Here is a 12,510-nt window from a genome sequence, read left to right as displayed (position 1 = left end):
TTTTCTTCATCAAGCCGTCCCTTAAATCACTTTCACTCCAAGCCTTAACACCAGGGTAGCACAGCGGTTAGCACTGCTGCCTCAGTGCCAACGACCTGGGTCACTGTCTGTGTGGAATTTGCACATTCTCCCCATGTCTGAGGGTTTCCTCCAGGTGCTCTGGTTTCCTCCCACAGTCTGAAAATGTACTGGTTAGGTGCAATGACCCAAACAGGTGCCAGAGTGTGGCGGCTAGGGAAATGAAACAGTATCTTCTGTTGTATGGAAAGATCAGAGATGCTGAAGCTGTTCTCCTTTGAGAAAAGTCTGGGAGGAGATAGTGTAGGTCAAATTATAAGGGGCCTAGACAGAGTACATAGCGAGCAACTCTCCCCTTTGGCGGAAGGGTTGGGAACAGAGGACAGACATTTCAGGTGATTGACAAAAGAACAACAGCAACAGGAAGAAAATTATTGTTATGCAGCAGGTGGTTAGGATGAGGAACGCATTGACTAAAGGACAGTGAAAGCTTTTAAAATCATAGCTTTTAAAAGGGAATTGGATAAGCATCTGAAGGGAAAGAAATTCAAGGTAGGGGAGCGAATTAGCTAGACTGCTCTTGCAGAGAGCTGGCACACACTTGACAAGCTGAATAGCCTCCTTCTGTCCGTAACCATTCTATGATTCTCATCAGGATCTTCGCCAACAAAATATTTGTGTAGTGCCTTAATATAACAAAATACCCGTGGGTACTTTATAGCAGCATTATAAAACAAAGTAAGACGCCGAGCCCAAAAAGACAGACAACCAAAAGCTTGGTCAAAAGGCAGGATTTAAAGGAGCATCTTAAAGGGGAAAAGTTTACTGGCAACTGTGTGACTCAGTTCGTCCACGTCTCAAAACAATAAGTAACAGTTAGGACCTGTCAAACGGGGTCCCACTCAAGATTTGACTGACCAGTAATACCATCAGCTGGGATCATACAATGGCAAGATCCAACAGGCAGATTACTTGTTGACCTGTTTTAGTGGTGTTGATTCAGTGACAAATGTCGACCAGGATACCACTTTTTAGCACTGTTAGAGTAATGATTGAGTGCAGTTGTCGCATTCCCCTGTCGGGGGGGTAGAGGGGCGTAGGGAGGGAATTCCAGACTTGGGGCCTCTGCAACTGAAAGCAATTATAATTGGGAATGCAGAAGGAGGCCAGAACTAGAGGAAGGCAGATATCCCAGATGGTCACAGGATTGGAGACAGGGAAAGGGAAGGCCACAGGAGATTTAACTTTAAAATTCTCAACCTTGTTTTCCAGATGTTGCTTGATTTGGAGCCAGTGTAGGTCAGGAAGCACAACAGTGACAGGGGAATACAACAACTGCACCCAATCATTACTCTAACAGTGCTAAAAAGTGGTATCCTTGTCAACAATTGTCACTGAATCAACACCACTAAAACAGGTCAACAAATAATCTGCCTGTTGGATCTTGCCATTGTATGATCCCAGCTGATGGTATTACTAGTCAGTCAAGTCTCAAGTGGAACCACATTTGACAGGTCCTAACTATTATTTATTGTTTTGAGACATGGACGAACTGAGTCACAAAGTTGCCAGTAAACTTTTAACAAAAGAATAAAAGATTTATTAAACAATGGGGTCCTTCACCCTAGCTGTACTTTCATAGATATATACAGGCTTGTAAGGATAACGCAAGTTACAATGTTCTCAGTAAGTGCACAGTCCATGTAAAGCTATAAACAAAAATGTGGTCAGATACACCACACTCTGAAACCTAGTAAGAGATGCCACTCAGTATAACGTCTATGGATTTTTCATCAAATCCCCTCAGACGTTTGTTTCAACTGGTCTCATTGAGGGTTTCCAAACTCCCCTCTCAAAGAAAATGCTTGGAACCTTCTCCCAAAAATGCTTTCTTGCAGATGCCTTCAGCAAGGATCCACATCCAGGATTTGAACACCTCCTTTCAATATTCCTCTGCCCTGAGACGCCAGGTGTACTCAAGCTTCCACGCAATCTTTCAGGTACCAGCCACACCAACAGAATACCACTGCTTCACAAGCTGTATTAAGGCTCTACCAACCTTAGGTCTACTTCAGGTGGCTGGCTTCTCCAGGTCTGTATCTTGCAGCTGTCTTTAACTGGGAGCCTGTCTCTCGTTCTCTGCTCCTGACTACACTGTACAGAACACTTTTTTCCATATTTCTGTTCTTCACTCCTTTAATTTGTGAATGGCACGGTGGCAGTGATTAGCACTGCTGCCTCACAGCGCCAGGGTCCCAAGTTCAATTCCTGGCTTGGGTCACTGTCTGTACAGAATTTGCACATTCTCCCCATGTCTGCGTGGGTTTCCTCCAGGTGCTCCAGTTTCCTCCCAGACTGAAAGACGTGCTAGTTAGGTGTGTGACCTGAACAGTCGCCGGACTGTGGCGACCAGGGGAATTTCACAGTAACTTCATTGCAATATAAGCCTCACCTGTGACTAATAAACAAATAAAATAAACAAACTTTAATTTCCTGGAACCCTCATCCCCTGATTTCTAGGTGTCCTTTAGCTTCTGGGACTTGTTTCCTGCACTGTTAAATTGTCCTGCCTGCATTAGCAGTTTGTGTGAGAAGCACATTGCTTCTGGGTGATCTCAAAACGTGTCAGCTGTTCAATGTGAATCTCTGGTTGTTAAGCAACAGCGCAGTTTTTTTCAAACCTCTAATTGCTTTTACATCATAAACCCTTAATTACAATGCAGATAAGGTTTACAGTGAAACTCACATTTGTAGAAATGTGGGCACATGAAAATAAACCAAAGTTTTAACCTTTTCTTAGCACAAAAGCATAGGAACACAAATTAACCTTAAACCTTATACCTTATTTCTTATGCACACAATACAAATGTAAATTACTTAGCCATCTCCCATTCCTAACAGCTTATACAAATTGGCAAACATGCTTGCCTCTAAGACCATGTTGACCATACTTCAATACTAGCAGTCTATAAAGTAGTTTGGTGTTTCCTTGCCCCAGAAAGACACCACATCAATTCAAACCATTTTCCCTTTAACAACCTGAAATTTCACATTACAAAAACTCCCCCTTCTATTTAAACGCCTGAAAAGTGTCAGATGTCAGATCTCAAAATGCGAACCGTAGAAAGATAATCGATCACCGAGAAATTACTTTAGCCCTGCAGATTAATCAGCCCCACTATGGCCAAAACTATAGTTCTATTAATTAACTTCACTGAACTGAAGAGAGATGGTGGACTGAATAGAATAATTAGACAGATCAGGTTTTCAGCAAGGCTCAGATGTTTTATACTATAACAGTACACCTTGCACAATCATGGGGAAAAGTAATAAACAAAGCCTAAATCAATATCACAGGCCGCTATAATTATTTGGAGTTCCTACTGATCTTTCTGCAATGTTAGAAGAGATTGAAAAGCACTGGTTAGTTTCCCTCTCATACAAGCAACGCAGAAAAAAAATCTAATTTCCAAAAGAAATTACAGACTCAATTACAGCAGTGTAGTAAACTTACAGCCACAAATGAATTACAGGGCAGAAACTGATAGATTATCTTGAACTTGCAATAATACAGACCAATCCCAACTGAAGAGTTTCTATTCCTAGTCAGCATCAGGACTTCTCCTCCTCCTAATCAACACTCTTTCCTGCATCAACACTGCTATTACAGAAATGGGAGGAGGTTATTTTATTCATTCAAGGGATGTGGGCATCATTGGCTGGGTCAGCATTTATTGTCCATTGCTAATTGAATCGAGTGACTTGCTAGGCTATTTCAGAGGATAGTTGAGAGTCAATCACATTGCTGTGGCTCTGTAGTCATATGTAGGCCAGACCGGGTAAGGATTTCCTTCCCTAAAAGGACATCAATGAATCAGATGGGTTTTTACAACAATCAACAATTGTCATCTTTAGACTTTTAATTCCAGATTTTTATTGAATTCAGATTTCCCCATCTGCCATAGTAGGATTTGAACCTGGGTCCCCAAGCGTACTACGGGTCTCTGGATTACTAGTCCAACAACAATACCACTATGCCACTGCCTCCCCTAATTAATGGTATATAACCTCCTCTCTTCCATCTACTTCGATCCCACAAAGTCACATAATGGCAATTAAGACAGATACAAGGGCAGTTATACTGCACCAGTGCTGACCCCAATAAATCAATTGTCAGATTCGATGGGATATATAGTCAGCTTGATGGCAGAAGTAATGGTCTACCCACCTTAATAAATCTGACAATTTTATTTTGCAGGTTTTTTTTGTCTGGCTTGCAAACTCCATCCATGTGTCAGGAACAGCACAAATCTCAACATATAGAAATAGTTTATTTAGCGTGCGAGGGTTACTTAGGTCAGGATCCACACTTCACCAGCACTCAGACTCTAACCACGCTGCTCTTCCTCAAATACCACTGCAGTATATCAGAGTGTAAAAATATGATATAGCTTATATAAAGTTTAGTGTTCTAACAATCTTATTCCTACTTCATCTATATTGCATTGCTTTCAGACTAACATTTAGATGGAAAATAAAGGATTTGTTTATTATGTGTCAAAAGATCTGCTCAGAGACATTAAGGGGTATACCTGAAGCAGTTAATATGATGAAAGGACTGAAACCACAAGAGTAGCAGTCATTCCACAGTTACACTGCAAGTACAACAGCTGCTGCCACTGCACCTTAATGCTCTAGATCAGTCCAGAAAGCCCACTGACACACTCTGAATTACGTACTTTCGAGTTATGGAAAACTCTCCCAAGTTAGCGGCAGTTGAAGCTCTGTTCCTTGCTTGATTCAGATTTGCTAAACCAGATGGGGTTTCAGCAGGGGTTTCCAAACTGTCTTCTTTGGTCCACTGATTCCTGGCAATCTAGCCTTCAATGCCCCTCCAGTAACTCCATCCTATTTGTGTTTTCTATTTACTGTATAGTCTTTTTGAATTTTAAGGGGCCTGGAGGTTCTTGGAGCTTCATCAACGGTTAAGGTCAAAGTCAGGACACAAGCATCTATTAGTATCAACAGCTCAAGTTTAACACGGATTAATGGAAATTTATATATTGCTCAAAATATATATGGTATACTTCAAGCAATCACAAACAAAGCAGGGACTCCTTGCGCTGCAGGGGTGGACAGCAATTAGATCAGGGGAAATCCTCTACCTGTTAGTGTAGTCCAATTTCACCAACCCTTTTCATTTTCCCAGCAGTCTGTTTCATGGGACACATGTTATTACAGCCATCAGCTGCATCCTGCTGTTATGCCATTTTAAACCAAAAAAAAGAACAGCATGAAAGCGGAAATCTATTCTAAACTTTACAAAGCAATAATGTAACACTAGCATTGGGCTAACTACTGGAGTTCAGTTCCTTTGGCTAGAAAAGCCTCAGGTACATCTGTGACAGGAATGTCCTACCCGAATCTCTGTCTTGACATGCTGTTCCTTGGTCAGTATGTGCAGCTCCTCTGTCATCTTCTCCATCTCCTGGAAACAGGAGAATAGCAGTCATTTCAGATTGTTCATAAAGCAAAGTAAAAGACCCGGCCCTTGGGTTAGACCACCAGTAAGGTGGAAGAATTAGAATCAAGTTAGCTCAAGATATGATATTCCATTGTAAAAATGATTACAGGAAGGGAAAAGAAAGAGAGGGAGAGAGAACACATGCAGAAAGAGGAAATAAGAGAAAAAGAGAAAGAGGAAATAAAATGATAAGACAAGGGAAGAGAAAGAATAGATCTGGCAGCAACCAAAAGACATTGGACCATTATCAGGTGATAAAATATTCAAAGAGATGGTAAAGGTACTAACCTCACAGACACAAGATCTATAGTCTGCTGGTTTAATAATTACAGAACCCACACGACATAGAGAGAGAAAGATCGTAAATCAATGATGAGAGCCAAATCTTAGTGCCAGCTTGGCTCAGTTGGTAGCAATCTCATCATCAGAAGGATTGCAGAAACATGTGGAAAATATTTAGGCTTGGGCTGATACTAAGGGGCAAATTAGCATGGCCAATGCACCTAACCTACACATCTTTGGACGGTGGAAGGAAACCAAAGCACTCAGTGGAAACTCACACAGACACGGGGAGAACATATAAAGTCAACACAGACAGTGACCCAAGGCTGGAACTGGGTTCCTGGTGCTGTGACGCAGCAGTGCTAACCACTGTGCTGCTCTATTCAGATGATGATTTAAAGGAGATGCTAACTTAAAATTTAGCTGTTAAAAATCCTACATAACAAGAAACATGCCATCGAGCAAAATCTTTCCTCACCCATTGCCTCAAAAGTGATTATTAATTTCACTGTGATTGCCAAGAACTTTCTGTGCACAAAAATGACTGCCATATGTGCTTTTGCCTATCAACGGTTTTAATCACTCCACCAAGCCGTGGGCAGCATGGTGTACAGGGGTTAATACTGATGCCTCACAGCGCCAGGGACCCAGGTTTAATTCCCAGCTTGGGTCACTGTGTGGAGTCTGCACATTCTCCCCGTGTCTGTGGGGGTTTCCTCCGGGTGCTCCAGTTTCCTCCCACAGTCCAAAAGATGTGCTAGTTAGGGTGCATTTGCCATGCTAAATTCTTCCTCAGTGTACCCAAACAGGTGCTGCAGCATGGTGAGTAAGGGCTTTTCACAGTAACTTCATTACAGTGTTAATGTAAGCCTACATCTGACACTAATAAAATAAAACTTTTAAAAAGATCTGGGCCCTAAACTGTGGAATTCCCTCCTAAAAACTCCCCATCTATCCCTTCACCTTTGAAGATGCTCCTTAAAATCTCCCTCTTTGACCAAGCTTTTGACCATCTATCCTAATAACTCCTTTTGTGGTTTGGAGATAAAATCTATGTAAAACATTCTTGTTAATTAAGTGTGATGGGAAACTTTAAAGGCACTGTATGAATGCAAGTTGATGATGCACATTAAAGTAATTCATGGCAGATGAACTACTTCAAGATCTTTCTAGAAGGTGTAGCTCTATATATAATGTATTATTTCATAGCTACTTACTAGAATCAGCAGAAAATAAATGGGTAAAATCAACCAGGGCACAGGGTATTACAAGGTTGATGAAATGTAGGGGGAAAACTAACTGGAGCATACACTGCTGACCGCAATCCAATGAGTCTCTTTTCTGGAAAATGCACCTGTGGGCCACAAATGAATGCCTGTAAACTTTTGAGAAGCTGCTAATGTCTTGTTCTGTTGCGGAAGATCCCCCTGAAAGTCTAACTCTTCTGTCATTCAATTCTTCCCGTTTCTTTCTTCACAGCTGGTGCCATAACCTGATATTTCCACATTTTCTATTTTTATTTCAGATTTCAGGCATTCAGAGCATTCTCCTTCACTACATAACATCAGTTTCATTGTTTTCTTACTTACAAATTTAAGATGTGGAGATGCCGGTGTTGGACTGGGGTGGGCACAGTAAGAAGTCTCACAGCACCAGGTTAAAGTCCAACAGGTTTATTTGGTAGCACAAGCTGTCAGAGCGATGCTCCTTCATCAGGTGATGAAGCAGCAGTGCTCCAAAAGTTAGTGATACCAAATAAACCTGTTGGACTTCAATTTGGTGTTGAGAGACTTTCCACTGTTACAAATTTAAAACAGAGAATGAGGTTCAGAATACAGACAAAAGAATAATCATTCAATCCATCCAGCCTGTTCTGTGATTTAATACAATTATGGCTGATCATCCACACTATCCCTATATCTCTATGTCATTGGTATTTAGAAATCTGTCAATCTCTGCTTTAAAACTACTCAATAACTGAGTTTCCATACGCCTCTGATGCAGACAACTCCAAAGATTCACAATCCGCGCAAGTAAAATAAATGCTCCTTATTTTCATCTCAAATGGCTTCTTACTTTGAAATTGTGACCCTTGGTTCTAGAAATATGTCTATCCCTTTTAAGTACTTTTGTAGGTTTCAATGAGATAAATAAACAAATATCAATGCTGACTAATGAGTTCCAGCCTGCCTGGATAAAGTGTTTGCAATGCTGAGCATTAGACAAAAATTGGTCACCGTTTTGCCAGTTAGTTGCTATAGAAATTAAGAATCGGCACCTGTATTATCCCTCTGGAAAAGTTGAACAGCAGTGATTATCGTTAACACTTGATTTTTCCCAAACCTATATTAAAAACAAAACAATGAACCTGTATTCCCTTCCCTTTTAGCTCTGCCTCTGAAGGAGGTAATATTTCTGCTCCATGTTCATTAGTCTGTAAACAATAACGTAAGAACTAGGAGCAGGAGTCAGCCATCTGGCCCCTCGAGCCTGCTCCGACATTCAATAAGATCTTTTCGTGGGACTCGGCTCCACTTACCCACCCGCTCAACAAAACCCTTAAACTTTCAAAAAACAATAGATGAGATTTCAACAAAACTTGGTACACAATGAGTGTACCAAGAAGAATAACTCAAAGAATAACTGATTAATTTTGGGCAAAGGTGCAAATCTGGATTCAAGGTTGGGTTCACACAGCATTGCAGAGTTATGTGCTCTACTGCACACCTTCTTCATTTGTCTTAATTTGTTGTTTTATGATGGGATATGATTCCACTGGTACCAGATATTCTGCATTCAATCGACTAGATGCTTATTCCTCGTGTACAAAGCCCAAAAGCACACGTAGACCGGCTACTGAATCATGCAGAGGATAACACTTCAAAGAAGTGTGGGTTAGGTGAATTGGCCATGCTAAATTACCTCTTAGTTTCAGGGGGACTAGCAGGGTAAATATGTGGGGTTACAGCATAGGGCCTGGGTGAGAATGAATGTTGGTGCAGGTTTGATGGGCTGAATGGCCTTCTTCTGCATCGTACAGTTTCTATGACTAAATGCAGCAGTCAATTTGCAGAGTATGATCTTGTAAACAACAACTAAATAAATGACTAGATAATCTGTAGGACATCTGTTACGCTTTAAAAAGCACCAAGGAACCTTTATCCAGCTGAGAGATTAGACAGGACCTTGATTTAACATCTCACCTAAAACTTGGCACTTCCAACAGCACACCATTCCCCCTGTACTTCACTAAAGTGGCAATAGTGGTAGCGAACTAGATCAGGCTGTTGCTTGACTCGTCCATGAGACAACACTCCCAATTTTAGCACAAACCCCCAGGTGTTGCTTTGCAGAGCCAACTGGGTAGGGTGTGCCTTTGTCATATTCAGGAGATTGAGCACATAATCCAGGCTGACATTCGCACCATCCACCACCAACGCATCATGACAACAGTGTGCACCATCTCAAAGATGCACTGGAACAACTTGCCAAGGTCTCTGCAATAGTATCTTCAAAAACCAAGGTCTCTACCACATAGAAGGACCAGGGCAGTAGGCACATGGGGATGTCACCACGTACAAATTTCCCTCCACGTCACACACCACCTGACTTGCAAATAAATTGCCATTTTCAACATTATTAGATTAAAACCGTAGAATTCCATTCCTAATTGCACTACGGGTGCACATCATCACGAAGGCTGAAGTTGAGCAAGAAGACTACTCACCACCACCTTACTAAGTAGCAATTGGATGCACAATAAATGCTCACCTTGCCAGCAATGCCCAAATCTCACAACTGAATAAAAATAAATATAAAGCGTGTAAAAATGCTACCAGTGAGCCAAGGATGACACCTTGATAACTACAGTTGATTCCTGCAAGCTTTAGATAAACAATTTTGCAGTATTTGTTAAGACGACAGACACTTCCATATTTAAATCATGGCGTAAATTTGCAGGAAAACTTAAATCATGATATGGGAGTATTGGAATTAACAGAGAGACAGCTGAAATGACATGATCACTGAAGCATGATTCACATCGATAATTCATTTCCCACTAATATTAATTCAACGCAAGCTCAGTAACTTCTTTCGGCCAGCTGTCTCAAGTCCATGCTCTTATACACTGGTGTCATAAGAACATAAGAAATAGGAGCAGGAGTAGGCCATCCAGCCCTTCGAGACTGCCCCGCCATTCAATAAGACCATGGCTGATCTGTCGCTGCTCAGTTCCACTTTCCCGCCCTCTCCCCATAACCCCCTCCTATCAAAAACCCATCAACCCACGTCTTAAAAATATTTAGCGAGGCAGCCTCCACCACTTCAACGGGCAGAGAATTCCAGAGATTCACCACCCTTTGAGTGAAGAAGTTCCTCCTCAACTCCGTTCTAAACCGCCCCCCTTTTATCTTGAGGCTGTGCCCCCTAGTCCTATTGTCTTTTTTGAGCGGGAAGAGTCTTTCCACCTCTATCCTATCCATCCCATTCATCACTGTCTCATTTTTTTACTGTTAAAGCAGGAAGCTGTTAGGCATTCTGCATAATGTTGTTACTGCTTTGATTAATTCCAGGCACAAGCTGGAAGGTGTACCCTAACAATTCACATCCCAATATCATAAATTTACCATTACATCAAAAACAAAGCAGAAATTCCAAGGTAAATTACTTCAACATTGACAGAGCTCTTTTGAGACTTTACCAGTGGCCAAGAAACGGCTGAGCTACCCAGACAAGGAAGACCCCAGAGTCAATTCTTGATCTGTCTTGAGTCAACTGGATCAGTGGTAGGAATGATAGAGCCCTAGATTAGACAAAGGAAAACAATCCAAGTCCTTATTGTCGAAAGTGCAGGTACGTGCACGGGCTGAGGACAGATTGTGGTGCTTCCTGCAGTCAGATAACTTGACAACAGTCAACACCAAGGAGTACACATGCAAATCTGACTACTGAAAAACCAAGCTGTGATCAAGTACTGAACACACTGGACAAAAAAACACAATAAACATACACTATTTTACATGTTGCTGCACAGAAAAACAATATTAGATGTGGTGCACAGGCCACATGCAAATAAGCTGAATAGATTCTGGGTTGTACAGTGCCTGGAATATTCACCATATGGTGTGATACTGAGTCTATACAATATTGTATGCAATTCCACGTTTATGTGTCCTCTTAACTGCACTCTGAGGTGGCCTAGCAAGGCACTTCGCACATACCAGCACTGGCAGCAACACCCACATTCGGAGAATGAATTTCTGGTAACATTACTTGAAGGACATCATTTATTAGGAAGAAAAGAGACAGCAGTAAAGGGCTACCTGTCTGATATCAGGCATCAGACACTTCAGCTTCAAGGAGAGGCAACAGACATTCAACTCATGTATATTGGACAAAATGGAACTCAAGAGATGACTCACGATCATTAAAGATATGAAACTGAACCTTGAGAAAGTGTTTACCAGGAGCCCAAAGCATAGCACGAAGCTCAGAGGGAGATGATGAGTGGGCCGATCAAATAGAATTATTTACGCCAGTGGCACTAAATATTTCAAATGAATTCCTAGAGAGGCAATCAAGTCTGATAACAACAGTAATTTTGATAAGTTAGCCAGGCAGTTAGTGAATAAAATAAATTGATTACAGATACTGAACTGTACGTATTTTGTCTTGATCCCTGGGACAAGCCAATTGCTTGAAATTATTTTTTGTAGTCCTATATACTTAACATTAGCAAGAGAACAAAATAACTATTTTGAGACAATCATGATACATTGAATATCTTAACTTTACTGGGAAATCCATCAATTTTACAGTGGAAGGCCTGTCCTCAAACTCCACTCAGTTCACCCACTGTTATGCTCATGTAATGTGATACGTAATTTCAAGTAACACAAGTTATACAACTCAGTTGGGAGAAGGAACAATCACACAATACAAAATTAATTTTATTAACAGATAAAGTGGAGTGTTGGCAGATAAAAAGGTTTGCAGTTATACAGTATCTCTCTTTAGATGCATGGCAAAGCTCTTCAAATTTTATTTATTATTAGTGTCACAAATAGGCTTACATTAACACCGCAATGAAGTTATGTGAAAATCTCCCAGTTGCCACACTCCAGCGCCTGTTCGGGTACACTAAGGAAGAATTTAGCATGGCCGATGCACCCTACCCAGTCTTTTGGACTGTGGGAGGAAACCCATGCAGACGTGGGGAAAATGTGCAGATTCTGCACAAACAGTGACCCAAGCCAGGAATCAAAGGTCCCTGGTACTGAGGCAGCAGTGCTAACCACTGTGTTAACATGCCACCAAACACTGCAGGATGGCTGCATAGACAAACATGGCTGATATTTTATATGCAACAAGATCCACAAACAGCAGTAAAACACATACCAAGTTTTGTCTTGGTTTGATGCTGGTTGAGGGAAGACAACCAGCTGGGGAACTCACTGTCTTTCTTCATGTAGTGATGAGAGATCCTGAATATCTCATTTAATCATTCGAATAGGCAGTAAGTTTAATCTCCCATCTAAAAGATGTCAACTGTCAAAGTTTCCTTAATTTCTTAGATATTCAACCAAATAAAATAAACCATACTAAAACAATTCAATTTGTAAACCCAATCTCAATGTTATCTTCTGACTCTCCCCTACTGTGATATTGTAACAGATAAAAGGCCT

General features: G+C 41.2%; 1 protein-coding gene across 7 annotated transcripts in view; it reads right to left on the bottom strand.

The window, feature by feature from the left end:
* Positions 1 to 12,510, bottom strand: part of LOC145361675 (trinucleotide repeat-containing gene 6B protein-like) — a 166,920-nt gene that overhangs the window by 122,566 nt on the left and 31,844 nt on the right. For 5 of the 7 annotated variants that reach the window (XM_080217575.1, XM_080217570.1, XM_080217577.1 and 2 more), the window contains exon 4: positions 5,438 to 5,506. The exons of the other annotated variants lie outside the window; for them this stretch is intronic. In XM_080217575.1, the coding sequence (XP_080073701.1) occupies positions 5,438 to 5,457 (20 nt within the window). In that variant the 5' untranslated portion in view covers positions 5,458 to 5,506. The remainder of the gene's footprint in view (positions 1 to 5,437; positions 5,507 to 12,510) is intronic. 7 annotated transcript variants of the gene reach the window in all.

Source organism: Carcharhinus amblyrhynchos, chromosome 35 (assembly GCF_965287045.1).
Source record: "Carcharhinus amblyrhynchos chromosome 35, sCarAmb.v2.hapA, whole genome shotgun sequence".
In the NCBI taxonomy this organism is placed as follows: domain Eukaryota; kingdom Metazoa; phylum Chordata; class Chondrichthyes; order Carcharhiniformes; family Carcharhinidae; genus Carcharhinus; species Carcharhinus amblyrhynchos.
This window is presented reverse-complemented; position numbering and strand designations above follow the sequence as displayed.